Source organism: Mycteria americana, chromosome 2 (assembly GCF_035582795.1).
Source record: "Mycteria americana isolate JAX WOST 10 ecotype Jacksonville Zoo and Gardens chromosome 2, USCA_MyAme_1.0, whole genome shotgun sequence".
Taxonomy (NCBI): domain Eukaryota; kingdom Metazoa; phylum Chordata; class Aves; order Ciconiiformes; family Ciconiidae; genus Mycteria; species Mycteria americana.
The window spans coordinates 55492873-55517663 of NC_134366.1; the positions used below are offsets into that span (position 1 = coordinate 55492873).

Here is a 24791-nt window from a genome sequence, read left to right on the forward strand (position 1 = left end):
GAAAAATTTCAGGCAATTTCTCCTTAAAGAGAGGCATCCTAAAGACACTAAGCTGCTTTGTAAATTAGATAACCAGATTCTACTCCAATACAACCTAAACCAAACTTTAATATTATGAAAACTGAAAGATTGGTCTGAACAAATCTCTGTCTGTTCAGCCCCTGTAAGCATCTAAAGGGAACTGCAGGATTTTCAGCAACTCAGAAAGTTAAAGAACTGCTGGATTGAAACAGAGTTTCCTTCCATATTTTTAGGCATATCTTGATGCCTACTTACAGAACTGTTCCCCAATTTTAGCAGCAGTCACCCAGCCTCAGACTTCTGTTCCAGCCTGTTTTATGCATCTCTTGCAACCCTACCTACCCCATCCCACATGGTGGAAGGTTCTTGAGGACAAGAGAGCATGCTTGAGCTCTTTCCCCACAGGGTACTCTATAAAGCAGGGGGCAGCAGTCAGGAAGAGGCAAGCGTCAGCCACCTTCTTCACTGTTCAGCCTTCCTTTTTCAAAGAAAATTGAAACTTTTTCCAAAGGAATGAGCAGAGGCCACCCCAGAGACCAAAGGAGATGCAGGATGGGAAATGGAAACTACATGCTGGCTTTATATCCCAATTTTCAGAACTGACTATGCATCTTAACAGCATCAAGAGACTAACAGAGCACTTGGCATCTCAGTTAAGGCCACAGCTGTAGTGGCCCACTAGACAGCACAGACTGCATCTGCACATGGGTAGAAATCACATTATGAATGATTACAGGAGAAATCTGAATGCCAAGAGGCAAGTATTTTATCTGAGGTAAGAGCAAGCAGTAGCGAACTGATCATTTTCAGCAGTATCCATTAAATTGACAGGCAACTGTTTGGAAGCAGTCCAACAAAAAAGAAACAGAGCATTAACTAAAACCCAAATAACTGTTCATCCCAAGAAAGGATAGAAAACCCTCAAGAATATGCTAGAGGACACCAGTACAAACTAGTGTACACAAACTCAATCCTGTTTTTCTTTTGCCAGTGTTAACTAGTATGGCTGGGTAGAATGAGTTTCTTTACTACTGCAGGTATGGGATTAATAGGAAAAGAAAAAAGCATAATCTTCAGCAAGAGAAATCTGAGCAAGACTGAGCAAGTTCATAGATCAAGTGCTCCGTGTCAACTCCTGCAGCATTCTTTGCTTCCTCAGATGAAAGATTATGCTCCTGGGGGACTTACATTCACCCTCCTCCCCAACACTCCCACAGCATGCTTTCCCTGTACACATGCTTTCCACCTTCTGTTCAACTGCCATTCTCCCATGTCTGCTTCAGTAGCTCTGTAAAACATGACCTCTGAAGTGCCTCTTTCACCTTCACATTGTTTCAAGGATGCTTGGGTATAGCAATAAGACACAGATTAGTCACAGCAATAACAGAAGGCAATAAATACAGAAACCCTCCCTATGTTTTGTTAGTCCACTTCTAGAGTGTGGTGTAGAGGTCAGACTGTTAGCAAAGCAAACTCACTGCTGCATGCTTACAGCACTGCCACCATCATGAATTAACCTCTGCTGAAGGCAAGAGACTGTTAGCAGATGCCTGGCAAGAATTCCAGAGAAGCCTGTGGAAGGCAGATAGTAAAAAAAAAAAAAAAAAAAACCCCTTATTTATTTACAGACTGGGTGGCTCTCAACTGCAGCCCAGAACTTCTGCCAAAGATACACACAGAGTATAGCAGGCCAGACCAAGACAGACCTCTGTTTACTAAAATTAACAACACTTGATAGACCTCCTTCGTGGTTCACTCTGGCTGGTCTTGCAAGATGGAAATAAAACCACAACACTGTCATTCATAAGCCTCAAGGAGAGAACAGGGTATTAAAGATGATACTTAAAAAAACTGAAATAGATTCACTGCAAAAGGCTAGAGGCAAGATTAAAAGCACATCATTGACAAGAAATCTAATCAGACAGTCCAGGAAAGCCACATAAATTTTCACTATAATTTTCCTAGATTTAGGTCTTAAACAGAAAGCTTCTTCAGCTTATGATATGAATATGTAGTATTTATTACATAACACAAATCTCTGCCTTCCTTGTTTATTAACATTTTTGCCACCTCAAAATAAGACTTGAGGTTATTCTTTTTCCACATGATGAATGTGGAACTGGAACACGGGATGAAGGAAAAGGAAAGCAGCTTGACATGCTGAGGCAGAAGTGCTACTAGAAAGCAAGAAAAGTTTGCAGAACCTACCAGAGTTCCCTCTGCTGTTCTTGCTGCTTTGTCAGAATTTGCCCTCATTTTGACCATTCTAGGTGTTTGAAAAGTATTTGGCTGGCTGAGTAGGTTCTGAGGTAAACGTTACCTTCTGTCTCCCTAGCTTGCAAAGACGTTTTCTTCATTACATCACTTGCATCCTCCACAGCTCATAATAAGGTATATAAGAGACAGACAGGTCTGGCATCAAGATTGAGCTGGTGGTCAGACCTCTACTCAGATCTCCATGGTAAACAAACATACATGACAAAAATCCAGAGTTTATTCTGCAGAACTGCATGGTGGTACATGGGTATTTGTTTTATCCCTGAACCATTCCAGACACTCACAACTCTTAGCTTACAATCCCTTCAATACATCTGTTACTGCAATTCCACTATGGTATGTTGGGAAGCACACTATTGCCTGTCTTCTCAGATTTAGGAAACTCCATATTGTCTTTCTGCTGTTAACAGGAATATACCCATGCCCTGTACACTCACCCCTCAAGATACTCATAGCATAGATACCTTCTCACCCATATGAGGTGACCATTTTTCCCAAGGTGGTTGTGCAAAATTAGTAGGTGAAAATCTCTTCAATCCATATGAATTTTGGTCAGCTGAATTTGAGCCCAGGGACAAGCTTGAGTTCAGGGTAAGGCATTGTAGAATTATTACTAGAAGATTATTACAGACACAGCACTGAGGGATTGTCTGCACATTTGCCATGTTGACTCAGACGACTTTATGCCTTGGTAAAGTGGTATCACGCTGCCAACAGTTTAGGGACACTAGTTGTGTAGATGACTACCACCCCCCAATATTGTTGGGCAAACTTTACTTCTGAGGAGAAAGAGCTGTCATGTAGAGCAAACCTAAATGCTTCCAGATTGGAACACAAAAACATTCATAATAGTGTTACAAGTTCAAAAAAGACTAATATCTATTAAACTCATTCAAAATTACAAACACACCATAAATATTATTTTTCATTATTATGTTTTTCCAATCAAAGTTTAAATATTTTTTTTAAAAGTCTGCATTACATATCTTTAAAGACACTTGATACTTTAGGTTCAGAGAATGAAGATGTTAACTTTTTTTTGTCCAGGATAAGCAAGTTGCAGAAAAGCAAAGCAGAATTAAAGCAAAGAAGAAAACAATTATTTTAAATGTTAAAGTATTTTACAAAGGAAGAGCCAGGGTTTTTTGTAATGTTTTTTAAAAATCAGTATTATCCTTGTAAATTCATATCCTGTTCAAGATGTGAAGAAACAACTACTCTACATTTAATATTCTCTGCCTCATTTTAACTTCAGTTATTTTCTATATGCATCAGATAAAAGGTACCATCATTTATAGAAAGATGGTTTCCTCTAGACAGCAGCATCATGTTGCCTTTCAAAATTTAAGTTAATCCTCAACTGTTCACAGTTAAACAACCAATAATAAAGAATATGCAATAAGGACCTTACCTTTTACACCACCAAATGGACCATAAGTCATATTACAAGCAGTTCTCTGAAGATTGTGCTCATACATCAGTTTAATCTGATACTGGTTCCCATGTTCCACATTTCCCAAAGTTCCTACAAAAAACAAAGGGTATATATTTATATCTTTGATCCATGCAATGTGGAAGAAGTAAAGGAGTACCAGTAAACAACCTGAAAAACTATAACTTACTCCTAGTGCCTGAGATACGATGGCTCACACTGCTGCTTTCTTAAAAAAAAAAAAAAAAATCACCAAGCTACAAAATTTCTAAAGGCCAGAACCAGAAATAAGGTGCCATTATACTAAATATGGTATAAAGACTTAGCAAGGGGCTGAGATTTTTATTACTTAAATGCATTTTTCTTCATGTTAGGCACACCTCTAAGATCAGAAAAAAGCCTGCTCAAAGGGGAATTCTTATGATTCTCTAGTTATTCAATGAATATACTATATCCAACAGCCAGCCTCAGCTGTAACAGTCTTTGTCTCAAATTAAGCTGTAGCTAGTCACTAGCTATAACTTGACAAAGCTATGCTTAGGGAACATTTATCACTTGCCTTCACTCTGACAGTCAATGCAGTGGTCACAATGCAAAGATAACAGATAAACATAAAATTATTTTTATTACTGTATGATATACATCACATTCTCTGAAAATGTCTGCATGAACTGTAATTTCCTGACTCCTTCAGGGAACTAGCAGAAATTCAAAAAGTCCTTCTAAAGAAACTGAAGTGAAAGCTTCCCTTCTGATAATCAAAAGTCTTTCCTTCACCCCATTAAGAAAACAAAGTTCTTCATCATGTAGAGTAACACTTAAGGACTAATATTAGCAAGTAAAAAAAAAACCACCTTTGAGAATAGTCACATCAGCAGGGAAAAAGGTACTTTGAGTGAATGATATCTAAGCTAAATCCTACCACAGCTTTAAGTATACAAAGATTATTCCAACATCATCTTAAACAACATGCTATGAAAGATTTGTTATGCTTACGCTATATGCTTATGTTATGCTTATGCTAACCTTTTAGGCAATTTCTCCAACTAAAATCCAATATAGCTTTTAAGCAATTACCCCTAAAGCAGGCCCATGTTAGGGAAAGGATTGGAATAGACATGAGGGAAAAAGCCCAGGCTGGATAAGTAACTAGCTAAGTAGCAACACCAGAGGAAAAACAAGTTAGAAAGTAGTCAGTCTGTGTATACTGACTGTAATACAATATCCAGGCCATACTTTAGTCAGCCCTGAAGGATGCTTTCATTTGTTGAGGAGAAGAGGCATAGTTATTTTATTACGAATTGCAGATATAGCAACACACATAAAGGAAGTAAAAATCCCACTTTATGAAAGTGTAATTTGCCATAGAAGCATAAAGAAATAATGATCGTTATTTCTCAAAGGAGCTTGTTCGGAAGTACCTGTTCAGATGAGTGAAATTACCATTACAGCATGAATGCTTACAAATTAGTCTGAAAAGTCTATTAAAGGATTGTAAAACTTCACTTTTATTATTATTTAAATGCTTAAGCCATGCAGACCAAACAGCAAATTATAACTAGGAAAAAAATCTAGACTGACTTATTGTTGTATGCTGTTAATGCAAATTTTAAAATAAATTGTTTTAATAAAAATGGTACTAGTAGGCTACAATCCTAAGACATAAGCACTATTACAGAGAAGGGAAAGTATGACAACTGCAGTACATCTCAAAGTATCACCCCTCAACCAACAATTTTACAGGTGTCTCCAGGTAAGATAACTAGAAGGCAAACAGAATCTGCAAAGAGAGCATGTGTTTGTAACCTGTCTGCCTACAAGGCTGTGAATAGGAAGCAAGCTGCTCCTACAAGAAAACCATGCTCTTATAATGAAAGGAGCCACAGCTGTCCCTGCACAGAGAAAATGAACAATGTATAGTTGTCTATTGAATTTTGAAGATGGGGGTACAAGCAATAGATCTCTTAAATCTGTGCTTTGCTTTAGGCATATATTAGAGAGAATTCAGTGCACAGAAGAGGTATTTTGCTACTTGTCTCTTTACATACAGAGAACACAGCACTTAGAATTTCCAGACAAAGGCAGTAGAAGAAAGAGGATTTAAGAAAAAACATAGTAGTTTCATCTTCTTACCAGTATTAACCTCCTATCTTCTCTTGGGCTACATTACCAATGTTCTGGCTTTCTAAGAAATTATCTGGCTTTTTGAGTTCAGAAATAATTATAATTTTTTCATTTTTAAAGAGCTAAGTAAGTTGTCATTAAACAGCCATTTGTCCATTAGCGTGCTGAACAATAATATCCATTCCTAGAACTGTAATGAGAACTAGTTGTTCACAAGCACTACCAACCACAGACCATCACACACATCACAGCATCTCAAGCACTGAGCAGATCAGCAAATCTCTGTTAACCATTGGGAAATATCTAGACCTAATTACTTATGTTTCGTCTTCATACATGAGCTGGAGTGAGAGAACATGACTGCAGCTCTTCAGGGATGATGAGCAAACACTGTATATACCAAGTTTAGCATTTAACCTAATCCAAACTTTAGAATACACTTAAAATCACTAGAAAGCTTGCATCTGTAAACTAACCTGAAACAGCATATACACAGAGTTTTCGGCAATGCAACACAGCCAGATGAAGTCCTTCAGTACCACTGTAAAGAAGGTTAAAAAAAGCACTGTTTTCAGATAGATTCCAAGTAAAATGCATACAGGATAAAATTCAAGTAATATGTTGAAATTACTTTCAAGTGTGGGCCAAAGCAAAAGGTTTGGGTGTTAGATGTTAGCATAAAAACTCAGAAGTACTAATCTTCCTAAATTCATGCTGCAGTATTAGAAGTTAATTTCAAAATTAAAATGAATCCTTTAAGAACTATTTTTTAAAATAAAGTTCTCCTAAGTAGATTCTCTTACAGCCAATTAAATATATGTTCTTAAAGGATTCATTTTAATTTTGAAATTAACTTCTAATACAGCAGCATAAACTTTATTTTTAAAATGAGAGAAAAACCTGTACTAACCACAGGAAAGACTTGTGCTCTGAGACCAAAGGCCACAAGCTGAAAGGCCTACATCAGTTGGAAACTGTTCTTCTTTTATTCAAGTACTCATGGAGTGATCTTGTGCAGGAATTCTAATGCCTTAACCCTGTGAAATTATCTAAAACATTTTCTATAGTTACAGCACACGAACTTCCTCTGCAGGAAATACTACTAAGGTTTGGGGGAAGAAGAAAGTGAACATAGGATTCTAAGTTTATTACTTCTGCCTTATAGTTTAATTAATTTAGGTTCCATGCAGCTGGTACAAAAGTGAACTTAAAAGTAATGCATGCGGTTGCTGAATAATAATTGTTTGGAGTGATGATCCTCATATGCGTTTGGTTTTTTTCTCTCATTTTTAAAATAAAGTTCTCCTAAGTAGATTCTCTTACAGCCAATTAAATTTAAGGCCTTCTCCTTAGAGTCATAGTATGTCTCCTCTACCTGGCCACTTATTTCCACTAAAATCATTGGAATTACATATCTTCAGTCCTCTATCAAACCCAAAACAACTGGCCAATATTAGATCTTAGATCATAACAAGTTACTCAAGTTTTCTTAACACTTAAAAAAAACTTTCAATATATGTTTTTTCCTGTTCTACATACTTTTAAAAAATTGTACAAGTATCTGGAAGATTATCCTCCACATACTCATTAAGTAAAAATTCTCTCATCTCAAGATGATTCAAAAAGCAGATCAAATGCATACTACAGCATTCACAGATGTGCTTAATAGTTGTCCATCTAGAAACTGAAAACTCATCCCCCAAAACAAAGAAAGAAAATCACATCTAAGCCTTAAATAAACAGCAACATAGCCTGTTGACTTACGAAACAAATTTTCCCACTTCCACCTGCAATATTGGTTCTCGTAACTGCACTTCCAAGAGCAAGTCTTCAGGTTGTACTTCATCGCCAGGTTTCACAGGATGTGGATTAAAGATTCGGAGATATCCCATATAACTGCCCACAATAATTTTATCTACAAAAAAAATAACCAAAGGAGACTACAGAATAGAATAGCACATGTGGAATTCAATTTGCTGCAGAAGTGCTGCAAAGAATACCCTAAAAAGATAGAATATTTACATGATTCAATGTTGATTATGCTCTGTCTTCTAGGTTAAGTTAGCAATTAGGTTTTTTGCAAATCCATGAAAACCTGTCAGGAAAGGGTTCAATATGGCAATTATCATGGTGGTGACACTGACCATTGTTACTATTCCATCATTTTAGACCAATGTTCACACTTCTTAAAAAGTCCCATTCTGGTTTTGAAGAATACTTCAAGCTTTCAGCTTCTGCATCTTGGATTTGTGCATACGCATATCATGCCAGCAGAAGTGTGAAATTTTAAAATTGGGACCAATGACATTTATCCAAATGCAAACTAAAGCCAGATAATTACTACATCAGGTCAACAAAGCTAGGCCTTGAGATCACCTGCTCTTGAGACAGGTCCGTTATCTCAAAGAGGAATGCAATAGTTACATCAGAGTTATTTTGGAATCAGTATTTTAAGCAAGTAGTCATTTGGTTGTTAGCGAACAACAAAAAATTATTAATGAAAAAAACCCCAAAGAGGTGCCTCCCATGATAACAACCAACAACCAAAGTTGGTTGCCAGTACTTATTTCCTCTAGATATAGGTCATCATATTAATGCAGATCAAAATCAAAACCAATAAAACTTATCCACAAGTCAGGAGAACATAAAAATACTCCTAAACCAAGTTCACCAGGCTCTAAAGGCTTGGCATAGTTCCACAGGTCCCCACATCAAAAGCTCAGAACAGCTGCTTCCTTCCTCTCTTCTTCAGCCACAAAAAACTTGCACCCCCAAGTCTCACATTCAGACAATACTGACTGCCTTCCCCACTCTCATCTTTTCCTCAGTTCAGTAACAAGTATTCCATCAGCAGTAAACTAAATCCATTTTAGTTATTAATTCCTTAAAAATACGTAAACTTAACTGAGGATATTTTGACCTGCGGTCAGGCAATTACAACTAGCTGATTCACTTTTGGTCCTGAACTCTGAAAGAAAAAGAGCCTAGTCTAAAAACAAAGAGAAAATATAATGTTGAGAAAGTAAATAAAACAGCAGACTACTACTCCCACAACACTGTTTAAATTCTGCTTTTATAGCAGTTACATTTTTTTCCACTAGGAAAAGACTATTCAGAACTCCAACAGAATTTTGGGTTTTTTGATCATGGGTCAGTCTACACAACACCAAGCCTGCTGGCGACAGACAGGGTACACCTGTCTCAAAGGGGGAAAAGGATCTTTGTGCAGGAGTTAGCAGGGCTCACTGAAAGAGCTTTAAACTAGATTTAAAGGGGGAAAGGGATAAAACCAGGCTCACTAGAGATAAGCCTGGGGGCAGCACACCAATGTTTGAGGGACCGTGTGCTAGCAAGGTCCTTCAGTCTGCCATCTCATGGAGGCAGGGGATGGAGATCCATGCGAGGGATGGAGATCCACGCAACAGCAAAAACTCGAGGGTTATTAATGCATTAGAAACCACAGAAGCACCTGAGACTGGTCACATAGGAATTAGGACTTCTCCCCCAAAAAAGGTGGCGGGATGAATAACCCAACCGAAGTGCATCTACACCAATGCACACAGCATGGGCAAACAGGAAGAGCTGGAAACCATTGTGCAAAACTGAAAAACTATGATATAGCTGCCATCACGGAAACATGGTGGGATGACTCACACAACTGGAGTGCTGCAATAGATGGCTATGAACTCTTCAGAAAGGGTAGGCAAGGAAGGAGAGGCGGTGGGGTAGCCCTGTATGTTAGCGAGTGTTTTGACTGTCTAGAGCTTGATAATGGTGATGAAAGGGTCAATGTTTATGGGTAAGAATCAGGGGGAAGGCCAACAAGGCAGATATCATGGTGGGAGTCTGTTATAGACCACCCAACCAGGATGAAGAGACAGACCAACTGTTCTATAAGCAGCTGGGAGAAGTCTCATAATCACTAGCCCTTGTTCTCATGGGGGACTTCAACTTACCAGTTGTCTAATGGACATACAATACAGTGGAGAGCAAACAGTCTAAGAGGTTCCTGGAGTGTGTGGAAGATAACTTCCTGACACAGCTGGTGAGTGAGCCAATTAGGGAAGGCACCCCACTGGACCTGTTATTTGTGAACAGAGAAAGACTTGTGGGTGATGTGACAGCTGGAGGCTAACTTGGGCATAGCGATCATGAAATGATAGTGTTTTCAATTCTTGGAGAAGCCAGGAGGGGGGTCAGCAGAACTGCCACCTTGGACTTCCAGAGGGCAAACTTTGGCCTGTTTAGGGGCCTGGTTGACAGAGTCCCTTGGGAGGCAGTCCTGAAGGACAAAGGAGTCCAGGAATGCTGGACATTCTTCAAGAAGGAAGTCTTAAAGGCACAGGAGCAGGCTGTCCCTATGTGCCAAAAGACGAGCTTGCAGGGAAGACCGGCGTGGCTGAACAGAGAGCTTTGGCTGGAACTCAGGGAAAAAAGGAGAGTTTATGACCTTTGGAAGAAGGGGCAGGCAAGTCAGGAGGACTACAAGGATGTCGTGAGGTTATGCAGGGAGAAAATTAGAAGGGCCAAAGCCCAACTAGAACTTCATCTGGCTACTGCCGTAAAAGACAATTAAAAATGTTTCTATAAATACATTAGCAACAAAAGGAGGGCTAAGGAGAATCTCCATCCTTTATCGGATGCGGGAGGAAACATAGTGACAAAGGCTGAGGTACTTAATGCCTTCTTTGCCTCAGTCTTTAATAGTAAGATCAGCTGTTCTCGGGATACCTGGCCCCCTGAGCTGGAAGACAGGGACAGGGAGCAGAATGAAGCCCCCATAATCCACGGGGAAACGGTTACCAACCTGCTATATCACTTAGACACATGCAAGTCTATGGGGCTGGATGAGATCCACCCAAGGGTACTTGAGGGAGCTGGTGGCAGAAGTGCTCACCAAGCCACTTTCCATCATTTACCAGCAGTCCTGGCTAACTGGGGAGGTCCCAGTTGACTGGAGATTAGCAAATGTGACAGCCATCTACAAGAAGGGCCGGAAGGAGGATCCAGGGTACTACAGGCTTGTCAGTGTGGCCTCAGTGCCAGGGAAGGTTATGGAGCAGATCATCTTGAGCGCCATCACACGGCATGTACAGGACAACCAGGCAGTAAGGCCCAGTCAGCATGGGTTCATGAAAGGCAGGTCCTGCTTGACCAACCTGATCTCCTTCTATGACAAGATGACCCTCTTAGTGGATGAGGGAAAGGCTGTGGGTTGTCTCTCTTGACTTCAGTAAAGCTTTTGACAGCCTTTCCCACAGTATTCTCCTGGAGAAACGGGCTGTTCTCATGAGTATTCTCAATGAGTATTCTCATGGCTTGGACGGGCGTACTCTTTGCTGGGTAAAGAACCGTCTGGATGGCCAGGCCCAAAGAGTGGCAGTGAATGGCATTAAATCCAGTTGGCAGCCAGTCACAAGTGGTGTTCCCCAGGGCTCAGTATACGGGCCAGTTCTGTTTAATACCTTTATTGATGATCTGGATGAGGGGACTGAGTGCACCCCCAGTAAGTTTGCAGACAACACCAAGGTGGGCAGCAGTGTTGAGGGTAGGAAGGCTCTGCAGAGGGACCCAGACAGGCTGGATCGATGGGCTGGGGCCAATTGTATGAGGTTCAACAAGGCTAAGTGCAAGCTCCTGCGCTTGGGCCACAACAACCCCAGGCAGCGCTACAGGCCTGGGGAAGAGCGGCTGGAAAGCTGCCTGGCAGAAAAGGACCCGGGGGTGCTGGCTGACAGCCGCCTGCGTACGAGCCAGCAGTGTGCCCGGGCGGCCAAGAAAGCCAACGGCGTCCTGGCTTGTATCAAAAACAGTGTGGCCAGCAGGACTAGGGAAGCGATCGTGCCCCTGTACTCGGCCCTGGTGAGGCCGCACCTCGAATACTGTGTTCAGTTTTGGGCCCCTCGCTACAAGAAAGACATTGAGGTGCTGGAGCGTGTCCAGAGAAGGGCAAGGAAGCTGGCGAAGGGTCTAGAGCAGAAGTCTTCTGAGAGGAGTGGCTGAGGGAACTGGGGTTGTTTAGCCTGCAGAAAAGGAGGCTGAGGGGAGACCTTATCGCTCTCTACAACTACCTGAAAGGAGGCTGTGGAGAGGTGGGCGTTGGTCTCTTCTGCCAGGTAACAAGCAATAGGACGAGAGGGAATGGCCTCAAGTTGCACCAGGGGAGGTTTAGACTGGATATGAGGAAATCTTACTTCACTGAAAGGGTTATGAAGCATTGGAACAGGCTGCCCAAGGAAGTGGTTCAGTCACCATCCCTGGAGGCATTTAAAAGACATGTAGATGTGGTGCTTAGGGACATGGTATAGTGGTGGACTTGGCAGTGCTAACACTTGGACTTGATGACCTTAAAGGTCTTTTCCAACCTAAATGATTCTATGAATTCCTATTGAAAAAGGTTTGTACATCAAACCATTAACAGCTCAACTTTGTTCAAATCCTCCTGAAAAGGGACAATCTAAAATAAAAATAATTTTAAGAGTATGGCAATGACGGAATCAAACTCAAGTACCTCTGAGCAAAAACAGAGCTCCAAGATGAACATGAGTGTATCAGAGAAAGATCCCAAATATTTATTAATTTAAAAAACACACACAAGAACTCTCCCTAACAGCAAAGATCATTCCACATTGTTAATGACTACATAGAAAAAGCAGGGTTTACTCAAGCAGAGTCACTCATTTCAATGGCCCCTTATTTTCCAGGTAGAAAAAGTTGTTTGTTTTTCTAAATTCTTAGCTTAGTAGCTCTCACCTTCCTTTCTTTCCCCCTTAAGTTTTTTCAACAACTTACAATGTGTTTGCTCCCATGACTAACTGAAAATGTTCTATTTTAAAAGATATTACCTAAATATAGCTATCAAATTGCTACTGACCACATACAAGAATTAAGACATTTAGAAACCTACAAATATACAAAGGGCATTTAATTTGTCTTCTTAAGCCTACAAGGACACATTAAAGATAGCAGACTTTAAACTAACTAGCCAACTATCCTGGCTAACAAACTTTCAGTATGCATTGGTCAAAGTAAACTTGCAGCTGTGCAGCTTAAAACTCAGCAACCATGTAATTCTGAATTTACCTTGTCCACTGCCACTATTATCAACATCAGCAACACACAGACAGCCTTGGTCAAATTCTTCCTTTTCTCCAAGTATGGTGGACCACCAGTCTCTAGCTTTAAACAATGACATTCTTTACTGAAAAGGAAACAAGCCATTGTTAAAGTGTATACTAATATATATACAACTGTTTATACAAACAACATTTCCTTTGTTAGCAACAACTTTTAAGTATATTCCATCTCTTAGCTTCACATTGCTCTAGTGTGAGCTGAATGAATATTAATTTCAGGTATCTTGGGTTTCTGGTTATATAGTTGAGAAAACAACCTTAGGAAACTTCTTGTAATTAGTTTACAAATTAGTTGTGATAGACACTGCTAGTTATAAAAGCAAAAAAATAACAGCTTTTTTTAAAATGTTAAAAGCCTTCTGTAACAAGCATTAAGGAAGCAATATAAGTTTTCAAAGTCACAGAACTGAGGTTTTCTCTCTTAGCAAGTAGTATCAGGAAAAAAAAAGATTCTGATGCAAGTCTTCTGCAAGAGAACTTATTTTTAGAAAAGTAAATGAAGACATAAACAGACAACATCAAAACCTCCACCGAGTAATCGCCTTGAAGATGCCCTAGTGACACGACTAAAGAACTCGGTCAGACAGGGCACAAATCAGCTTTCGTGCTCCCTACCTGCTGTTATTTTAAGAAGGGTGGGAGGGAGGAGACTAATCTTTTTGTAGGCGGCTTGACAATAACATTACCCTAGTTCAAAACTCACAGCTCCATACCTATGCTCTGCCATGAGCGGGACAAACCTGAACACACTCGATCCCACAGCCCCCGGGGGAGGTGAGGGGCAGCGAGGCAGCACCAGCTCCGGCAGTTCTTTCCGGGAAAAAGGAAAAATGATGGGCTCACCCCTTGTTTTCCTTCGGAGCAAAGGCAGCCTGTAAGCCCGCGCCTTTCCTCTTTAAAGGAAACCATGTCCAGCAAATAAGAACATTTATTTTTTCACCTTAGACGGTTACCGTCGTTATGCCAGCTAGGCAACCTGCTGCAACCGAGGGCAGGCTGGCGACAGCACAGCCCTCCCCACACACCCTCTCCCTCACGGAGCCCCTGTGCAACACCCACAACACCTCCAGCCGAGCCCCGCATCTCAGGAGCCGCGCCCGGACACACACACCGGAGCGGCAGAAGAGAGACAGAGCCCGGCGGGGGCTCACCTGGGCGGGAGGCGGCACCTCCCGGGCGCGGCGCGGTCCGAGCTGCTCGGGGCAGCAGCCCCCCTTCCCCACGGGAACTCTCCTCGCTCAAGCGCAGCCTGAGGCGAAGCGAAAGGTGGGGCACAGACCGGCAGCGTTACAGCCCCCTCCCCAATGCCGCCGCCATCTCCAGCGTCCTTCTCACCGCGCATTAAGTACCAGCCGCGCCCCGCCTCGCCGCGCCTCGCCCCGCCCGTCCCAGAAGAGAGGGCCGCGCTTCGCGCCGACACTGGGAAATGTAGTTTGGGAAGCGGCGCGACGGACCGTTGGGCTCTCTCATTTCTTCCTGTGCCGGGGGGGGAAGAGAGGCATTTCGTTTTGTATCCTGAGGAAAAAGCTAACCTCTCGGCTGTTGCTTTTCCTTTTCAAAGCCCTCACAGAAACGTCTCGTCCTCGAGGGCGCTCCCTGCGGCGCCCTGGTCCACCAGCCGTCCCTCTTCCTCCCCCCTTTTCCTCTTGCGTGGTACCGCCGGCAGGCCACGCGCACGTGACGTCTCGCGGGGAGCCCGCGCCGGAGCCGAGGCGGCGGGGCGCGTGCTACGGGGGCGGGCGGCGCGCGGCGCCGTCGTTGCCGACTTGCCGGGTCTGGCGGTCGGTGAGGACCCGCTCGGGCCGGCGCGGAGGGGCACCCCCCCCTCCTTCAGCGGCGAGGGGCCGCCCCGCTTCCCCGCAGCGGCTGTCGGCGCCTTGCCGTGCCCCTGGGAGCTACCATGGACAGGACCGCCGTGGCGAAGATGGGAGCGGTGGCCAGCGCCAGCGTGTGCGCCTTGGTCGGCGGGGTGGTGCTGGCCCAGTACATCTTCACCATGAAGAAGAAGACGGGCAGGAAGACCAAGATCATCGAGATGGTACGTGGTAAGAGGCCAAGAGCGGGGGGACGCAGAGGAGGCCGGCGCCCCTCCGCCCCCGGCCGCACGCCCTTCTCCTTCTCCTCAGGCCGGCGCTTCCGTGGTGGGCCGGCTCCGCACGGCCGCCGCTGTGGACGCTGGCGGCTATTTTTCCCTCCACAAGGCGCGGGCGGTCTGACACACGCCGCCCTCAAATACCAGCCCCCTGCCCAAAGCATGCGATTCCCTTCTCCTTCACATATGTGCCCTACAGATCCTGCTGTAGGCGCTTCGTCTGCTGGCTGACACCAAAAGTTAGGATCGGTCTCCTCTCCAGATGTGTGGGGCTGTCTGTGTCCTGTGGCCACCCCTTGAGGCGAAGAGGAGGGGTGTTGAGCCCAGTTTCTGATCATAAGGACAGGCGCTGGAGGTAGGAGCAGCTGTTCCACCGCAGCATGATCCACTAGCACTAAAAGTGTCTGCTCCATCCTGTCCTGTCTGGCCCATATGTACCTATGCATAAAGCTATAGGTCTTGGTGGTAATTTAAAAGCCTGCTTGTCACTTGTTTAAAAGGGGGGGGGGGGGCGCGTGTTCAGCCCTCTGTTGAAATTGGGAAGCAATGACTTTACAGTTACTACAAAAGGAAGATGGAGCGCTCTCTCTACTGCCCTTGTTAAACTTGTTATTTAGGGTATTATTTAAATATCTGCTTAGCAGTAACTGGATGGTAAAAGGTCTTTGTTTAGACAATATACTGATTACGTTGAAATCCTTCAAAATTTGAGTTTATGATTTGGACACCGCTGTACTGAAGAACTGAACTGAAATCATCAAGTCACTTGATGTTAGCCCGTGGATATTTTGTGATCTCCCCTGCAAAACCTTACTAAAAGCCCAGATTTATTTTTTTAATTACACATGGAAACATAGATTTTGCTAAGAACTACGATTCTGTATGTAAATTGTGAGCTAACTCCTCACATGGCCATGTGATACAACACTTGCCGGTGGAAGTCATACAATGCAGTTTGTGATAATGTGGGTCCAGAGAAGAATTCCACTGTGTGTTTTTACTAATCATAGAGTCATCACACTTACTGTTCAAAAAATATTTGAATGCTGTTTCTAGTCATCAGTCACATCATTCAACAATTTGGAGAGGGGTGGGTGTCTTGCTTTTTAGTTTCTGTGAGCCCACTTACAACAACAGCTTGTGGGAGAGCAGAAAGTTTGGGTTGCCACTTCAAAGAGGTTTTAGATCTATTTCTAAAAAAGGGCTTTGGACTTTATAGCAGAATTTTACAAAACTCATTTGAAAACTTACAGTGGCATAACACTGGTTAACTATAAATTATTCTTTTTTTAAATTCTAGTACTGTAATACTAGAACTTACTTTAGAGTTATGTGGGCAATAAAATAACAACATTTAAAAGCCTGGTCATACAAACACTCAAAAAGCAAATCCAATAGTTTCACCAACTCCTATTCCCAATATCCCGTTTGAGCTGTAGTTCAGAAAGTGCCTAATAATCGCTAAAGATGTATTTGTATTAACTTTTAACGTGTTTCAATGGTGTTTTGGCTGGGAAGACTTTAACTTTTATCTTTGTTGCAAAGACTTTGCCTTTGGTAGGGAAAAAAATTGTTACACCAATGTTAAATTGATTTCTGGTAAGTGAATTTCTTAAGTATGTACTTCAGATAACATTTTCAGAGCTATGTTCTTGGAGACACAGATCTGTGATCCTAAACAGATACTTCCGAAAATTCTGCTTTTATGATCAGAGCTTTATTCAACTATAAATTGCAAGGGAAAAATCAAGCTTGTTTAAAGCGTGTCAGCTTTTTTATATGGAAACATTTTACCAATTGAATGCAACATATTAATACTATCTGCTCACTTAGAGAAGCTAGCATTTCAACCGATATTCATCTTGGCAGCTTCCTCAGCTAACAAACATCTTTAGTTCATCAGCTGCAATACTTCCTCAAGTATTTTCAGTGGACACATGTAATCAGGCTGTGAAATTTCTTTGAAATAAGTGAAATAATAGTTATGTAAACTTAATACCAAGGTGTTTAGTTTGTCAAATAAGGGCAAAAATGTGTTTAAGTGTTTGTTTTGCTTTAATATGCTGCATTCTGGAGAACTTCCTGAAATAGTTTTATCCACCAATGTAGATTTGATTCAACGTTTGTCATTTACAAGACACTGTATCTGTTTTAGTTTATCACAAGAGAGACTTTCCTTTGAGCTTTGGGGAGAAGGTGCTGTTTCCAGTCTGTAATTTAGTGTAAGTTAGGGGAGTGGTGGGGAACAATAATGCTTTACTGAAATCTATTTTTTCCAATACACAAGTTACTATACCAGGCTGGTCTTCTCTGTTGAATTAAAATTAAGGGATTGTTCTTGTATTTTTGGTAGATTTTTTTGGTTCAGGTTTTCTTTGGGGAAGATTACACTTTGGTTTTATACCCCCATTAGACTCAGAATTACTTTGATTTATAACTTTTATCAAAATCAGTAGGGAGCAGGCCTATTTACACCTTAGTTATGTGACTTTAATTCTTACCAATGAAATATTCTTTCATTATAATTAACTACAGCAATAATTTTTTTTACTTTTTTCTTAGTTAAAATAAAATTAGATTAATATAAGACCCAAATGTAAGTAAAAAGCTGACTTATAGCAGTGTTTAAATGCTAAAAAGACAGTGACCTTTACAAATCAATTAGAATATCTATAAAACAAGTTAATATCAGGGATTATGATGCCAAGAATGTTTAATGTGAAGAAATGTGGAAAGGATTCTCAAGCATTGTGGAAAATATAAGGGTAACCTTGTTTCCTTGTTGAATAATAAAAATCAAGAAATTCTTAAATATCTATCTCACATTTCAGTAGATTAATTCTTTTGCAAAGTAATTAGCCTGGTAGGCAAATTTAAGCTTAATAAAGACACCATAAAATTACTACATATTATTTGGAAGCAAAGGTTTAAGTTTGGAACTAAAGTATTAATATTGTGTCTTCATTGACCATCTGAAGTTTGCACATAGGGAGTTTCCCTTAGGCACTGATAAATGTAGACAGTCACTTCGGCTCCCCTTCTGAAGTAAGAGAGGCATTAATAGTAAATATATAGCCAGTCACATGAAGTTTTACTCTGTGTGTTAAGAAACAACTATCTCCCAAAGCCTTCTGTATTATTTTGCACAGCCAGGTTGCCATTTCTGTGAAACTCTAAAACTATTCCTACAGTCAGGTGAAGGTAAAAGTTAGCCACAAGGTTGCTAACTTTAATTTAAAGAGAAGGTTAATAATTAGTTAGATTCTTAAAGTAACTTATTAGATAATGTTTGATAGCTACTTTAAAAAGAGATTAAACCTTACAGTAACACTCAATCTTTTGGATTTTTCAGGGCCTAGACAAGTTTGCAATGAAGTTGTGGATCCTTGTATAGCAAATCAATTCTACTGACAATAGACTTTGGTTTCTTGCTTACTCTTTGCGAAGCCTTTAGAAACTCAGCATAAAACAGGTCTTCACAAACTAGAGTGAAAAATGTTGCCTAGGTCTTTTGAAAACGCTCATCTGTAAGGAGTAGCCCATGCTAACTAAAATATGGGGTTAATGTAGGAAAAACTGCCTAATGGAGTAACAGTATTTTTTGTTGTTTGTCTATTTCATAAACAAAGTTGTTAGAACTTTGGATTTTTTTCGGCAGCTTGTTCCTCACTCTTTAATTTTGGAGCTATTTATTTTATAAGATTGAGAAACATAATAGAGCTGGTTGAAAACAGAATAGCAGAATACCTTAAACTGAGACTTACTCCCTTAGGTTTATTTTCCTGAAAACTGGGCAAAAGCTTAGTTGCATTTGTCTATTTCTCCATTCTGTCCCTGAAGTGAGAGGACATAATTACCTGAAAATGAGACTTCGTATTAAATTTCAACAACAGCAAATTAGAAATCAACTTAAAAAGCAGTTTCTCATTTTACAGGAAACTTTTCAACCAGCCATTGTTAAATGTCTCTGGCCAGTTTCCTTTTTAATGTGTTGGGAGAGGAAAAGAAATGCATGGATTTTTGCAGTATTAGAATTTACCTGGAGAGAAATAAGCAAACGAATAAGAAGCGAGGTAACTGCTATTTATCTACTTTCCTAAGAAATAAAGGAACATATTCTGTGATCGTGACAGTCAAAGGATTTGTGCAGGGAGATTTTTTTATTATTATTATTTTCTTTTACTTGCCAGTCTCTGGTGAGACTGGCTTCTTGTTTCATAGGGCATCAGAGCATTTGTGCCACAGATGAAGGATACAGACCTTTACAACTGGCAGCAATCACATACCACTCCCCTTCTTTATTCTTGTCTTGTTGCTAGTAACTAGTTGTTACAGTAACTGTGACGTTACTCTGGCATGAGACATTGATGACCTCCAAGTGGAAAATGAAGTAAAGGAGTATGTAATATGTAGCATACATATGATGTTATCCTTCAAGAATCTAAACAGCTGGTATGTGAAACTCCTCCATGCATATATTTTCCTTTACAAAGATGAAGAAGAGTTTGAGCCTGAGCAAACTGGACTCAATAAAAGGGGAACGGAAGGAACATGGACTCTCTCTAACAATCACCACTGCAGGACGTTGTCACGTTCTGGGTGTTGCAGTGATATTTAAAATGTCATGACCTTAAGAGCTATCCAGTGATGTGATCCATGTGGGAATAATACTGTTCCAAAAGAATGGTGCTGTGATATGAACCTAAGTAGTGAAAAGTGAAAGAACTCCTGAGACCTAAATACTGCCCCTACCTATTGATGTGTCACTGAGAGCCCTTACATTGCTAGCAACTAGAGTATTAGAATAATTTTTAGAATATTGTTAAAATTTTAAAAACAAGTTAAATTTGATAAGAGTACTGGAGACGTCATATAACTATTTCTATAAAACTTGTTTTTTGTTTAGACTGTATTGCTCAATAGAAAAAATCACATTGACAGAGAGATAAACACCAGCATTACTAAAACAAGGTTGTGCTGCCCACAGGCTTTTTGCACAGATAATCATAATATGTAATAACCTAGAATGTGGCTTGTAAAGCAAGTTTACACCGGCCAGGAAGAACACTTTATGCATAGTTCACGTTGATGCAACTTAGGTACTAGTAACAGGTTTTTATTCTCACTGTAAAATAATTCAGTTGGAAATCTTAAAAATTTGGATCCTAGGAGAAGAAAAATGGACTCAATTTCAGTGTTTTCTTCTTAACACTGTTAAGAATCAAGAAGTAGTCTACTATACAGATTATGTATATAGTAATATTTTACTTTCTTTAGTCTAAGCTGATCCTACAATTTAACCATCTGTTTCAGAAGCGGGTTTTAATTTTCTGAAACTGCCACTGCTTTTTTTTTTTTTAATTCAGTAGGTCTTGAAACATATATTCTTAAAAGGAATGGGTATGGGAAGATCAATGAGATCTTTAATTCTGCATTAGTTTCTTTAGAACTGATTTATCCTAGTCATAACAGTTATCAAAAACACAATGATGAACTACACCTGGAAACTGAGCTCCAAGTATTAAATAAAAGTAAATGTCAGGATATGATCTATATTGTAGGTATAGGCTCAGAAGAGCTTGTTTGCTGCTTGCTTTTATCTTTTGTATAAAGTCTTTCTCCAAGACAGAAAAGCAATCCTTTAGTGAATCATACAGCTCTGGAATATGTTTACCTTTTCATAAATGCTCGGTATGTGTTAAGTCATATTTTCAAGTGATTTTTTTCTTCTGTTTGTGATAACTCTTGATTATTGGTTGAGATATAATGGCATCTGTTCTATTAAACTCTTTTTACAGATTAAGGCCAACGGCAAATAATGCAAGTATTAAACGTTACCTTTAACTGTCAAACAATATAAGCAGTAAGAAGGTTTTTGAATTGTCTGAATATACATATCATTGCAAATTTGTTCATATTATGAATTAAAGTTGCGTAGCATTTCAACAGTCATCCTGAGTTAACAAGAACTATCAACTTTTATAAAAATATCTAAATTGATCAATATAGGCATTGAAGAGACCCAGGGTATGGATCCATGCATTTATAGGCAGGAGAATACTAGCTGTAAATTCGATAGCAATTTTAAATATACCTGCAAATGTAAAAATGTCACAATTTGTGTAAGTCTGGAAACTTTTTTAAAATACCTTAACTTTTTAGGTTCTTTCCTTGAAAGAAAAAAATAGAATAGCTGCCTCTTACCTTTTATTTTCACTTGAATTAATTGCATAATGCAAAATACATAATCTTTTTCTTTGTTGGCTAGTTCCAATTCACGTTAATAGCCTTCAAGCCATCAGCCCCCTTTCTTCCCTCCATGTGTGCATACACAAGCATATTTTGTGCAAATATGCTACAGTATACTCTTCACTTACTGTGAAGAGTAAGTCTTGGAGAGAGTTTAAGGAAAAATATCAGAAGAGAAGCATACTGTTAGATTTTGTTGCTATAATCTGGTGCATTTGTGAGATGGTAATTTTCAACATTTACATTTTAGCTAGTTGAGCTGCAGCAGACAGTGTAGAGCAGCAGGTGGCACTAGTGTGAATTTTGTATCGGTTTGCACTGTAGATCTCTTAGGATGGATATACACTATTTTGTAAGTAACCTGTCATTTAAGAAATCCTGTCTCACAGTGACTGGCATTTCTTGGCCACTACCCGACTCCAGGTCAGACACGTACAACTGAACTGCTCCTGCATGCAGAGGGCCTAGAGTAACAGCTATGTCTCTGCTGCCTGTCAGGTGTTCAGCACTGAAATTTGGCTGATCCCATCACATGCTAAGTGCAACTGAGAGGCAGGAATAGCTCACAACTATTCTTCCTGGCCTCCTTTCCTAACCAGCGTGCAAAGAGATATAAGGCCAGATAAGACTGAGCAAGAGAGTTGGGTAAGTATACTGTCGTGGCGGATATGGAAAATAAAAGTTAGGACATTAAGTCTAACTTTTCCGCTGGCCTTCTCGCGGTCACGTTACTGTGCAGCAGTTGATCTGCAATGACTATTTCTTCCTGGGGCAGAGGTCTTCCTATAGCAGTTACATTGACCAGTTGCTGGACGTCAGCTTCTTTGTCTTACTCAAAAGTAATAAATCACCAATGGTCAGCTGCTGTAAAACATCAGAGAACTTATGATGATTGCAGTAGGCAGATTTTTAGTCCCATGTCAATCATGCAGCAGCTTGACTGGCATTGTGCCATTAAGTTGGAATCTGTGGCTGTTGTGTTGGTCATCTCTATCTTAGGTTATTTGTGTGGAGTGTCTGACTGTTTAAGAAAAAAAAAATCAGTGCTCATTAAAAGTCCGCTGGATTTTTCTAATTTGGCTAATCCTTATATCAATAGAGTGTTTTACTTGGATGTTAAAAAAAGATGAGGCATTTTTCAGTACAAGTGGACATATGCTTTTAAGGTTGAGCATGCAGGTCAAAAAGACATTAAGTTTAAATATGAAAAGTAAATCTATTGTTTTTATTCAGTAATGCCACAAAAGAATACAGAACTGCACTGACTTATCTCAGACAATAATTACAGAAATAATTTTTAATAACATTTCTATAAATTATATAAATAATGCCTATTGCTAGAAGGAAATGTGGCTTCGGCTTTCATATATGCCAACCTTTAAAAAAAAGAGTTAATTTATTTAATTTGTAATTTTTTTTTTAAAGGGGTGGGGCAAGGCCCAGACTTGGACATGGAAGATTCATTAAGTGTCTGAATATAGAATTTCAGACTTCTTGAGCTGGTTTTGCCACCAAGAAAGATTCCTGTTCAAATGTACTTCTTCTTACTTGTTTCCTGTTAGCTGTAGCTTCCTTCCTGCGCCCTTATATAAAGAACTGTTTGTCTGCTTTGCAAATTGGATCACTGAAACGATCCAAGTTTATTAGAGGTTTTGTTTTTACCTAAGAGTTTGGTTTACTCCACCTTAATGCTGACAGAATGAATACCACTGAAATGTACCATTAACCCTGTTCCTTTAAAGCTTTCCCTCTTTGATGGAAACTTACTAGTTATCAGACTAAAAGTGTAATTTTTACACTTAGCAGTTATTAATGCAACACTTACTATCCTGGATTGCATCTGCCTTTGCAACGTAAATCAGTTACGAGTAAGCCTCAATCTGGTCTGCATGTTACCGTGGAAAAATTGTATGTGAAACTGAAGGGTAGGAATTAGTACAAAGCAGTAGCAGTATTGGTACATTAGCAGTAGTAGTAGTATAGTACAAAGTGTAGTAGTGGTAGTATTAGTACAAAGAGGTTTTGAACATGTCCTGTATCACTTCCAGAGGGCAAATACAGAAATACAAGAAATAAGGAGCATCCAGTTGCATCTCTGAATGGATCCAGCAGTCAGAAACATCCATAAAACAATGAGACACAGAGGCAAAACAATCCATCACGGCTGAAGTCATCATGCTGCCAGTTACCTTTAAAATGAGTGTATGGTAGCTGTATTTCATCTTTAGACTTAACAGATTATTTTTTCAAGAAGTTTAAAGAAGGGTCTGTACTCAAAGAGATCCTAACGGTTAAAAACTTAATTAGTCTTAATGTGTAACTTTAATTTGAATATTGTATTGGCACTACATTCTTCCATCAGAATTGTAGTGTCTGGTAATGCATTGTAGATTAAACTTCGTCCTGCTGACTTTGCTTTCAAACTGGGTCCTGCAACTCCACCACTCAGGGGTCAGAGTTTATTTGATCTAGATACAGCATTCTTAGGCTTAGTGAAAAAAAATCTAAGCAGATTTTTTTTTCCTTAGAAGCAGATAAGAGAAGAAGAGAAGCAGCAGCAACTGCTTCAGTCCAGGCCTTGGGCTTAATGCAAATTCCATTCTAGATAGTGTTACATGGGAAGCTTCTAGGGAAGCAAGCATTTGTTTTAAGTTCTTTCAATGCATGTGCATGTAGATATATACAGGATATTTAATTATAAAAAGTATAATGCAAATGTACATTTTGGGGAAAAAATAACATAAGTCATAAAAATTACGTTATTATGCAAGGTGAGCTTTTGCACACCTGCTAGCTAATTAAGAATTTGTAAATATACCACAGTATCTACATACTGCCAGATCATAGAATTCTATACTGTTTGCCTAGGTATTTTGAAGAAGGATTAGTTGTACCAACAACCTCACCTGTAAGCATTCTTTCAGTAGCATTAGATTCTGTGTAACATAAGAGGGAAATGGATCTTTCAGATAGCCAGACTCCAACATCTATCCTGTTACCATAGCAGTATTAAAGGAAAATGAGAGTACCATTCAAATTCAAAAATTCTAATTTGTCAAAAATGAATTTTCTGTATCTGTGCTGTCTGAAGAAGAACCGGTAGGAAAAAGGAAGGATGGGGTAAAAAAATAACATTAATTAACATTAATTAATTAACATAAATTAAACTGAAGCACTGTCATGAAGAGCAAATGATTCTCCACGTCGTCACATGTTACAAACAGGGACTGTTGACTTACCTTCCTTGAAAAGTCTTGCCTGATACAGGTAGTATCACCTGTCTAGCAGTGGTCTATAGCAGAGGTCCAGGGGAAGCATAAGAATGGGGCAAGTTGTCATGATTTTTTTTTTCCAGAATGACTTCCCAGCCTCCAGCAGCTTGTATTTCAGAGATAGCGTCTGTAATTTAAGATGAGCTTTTTTCGTGTTGTTATCCAGTACCTTTTTAAGGCTGTGTAAA

General features: G+C 40.0%; 2 protein-coding genes across 10 annotated transcripts in view; one reads left to right on the top strand and one right to left on the bottom strand.

The window, feature by feature from the left end:
• The window catches only part of BBS9 (Bardet-Biedl syndrome 9), a 326477-nt gene that overhangs the window by 297866 nt on the left and 3820 nt on the right, over positions 1-24791 (bottom strand). For 3 of the 9 annotated variants that reach the window (XM_075493497.1, XM_075493500.1, XM_075493492.1), the window contains exons 1-5: positions 14142-14318; positions 12938-13055; positions 7619-7769; positions 6331-6395; positions 3710-3823 (exon numbers count right to left, since the gene is read on the bottom strand). In XM_075493497.1, coding sequence (XP_075349612.1) covers positions 3710-3823; positions 6331-6395; positions 7619-7769; positions 12938-13049 — 442 coding nt within the window. In that variant the 5' untranslated portion in view covers positions 13050-13055; positions 14142-14318. The other 6 variants (XM_075493493.1, XM_075493494.1, XM_075493495.1 and 3 more) reach the window with 6 other exon arrangements.
• Positions 14663-24791, top strand: part of NT5C3A (5'-nucleotidase, cytosolic IIIA) — a 28794-nt gene continuing 18665 nt past the window's right edge. The window contains exon 1 of the mRNA XM_075493513.1: positions 14663-15028. Within this exon, the coding sequence (XP_075349628.1) occupies positions 14891-15028 (138 nt within the window). The 5' untranslated portion in view covers positions 14663-14890. The remainder of the gene's footprint in view (positions 15029-24791) is intronic.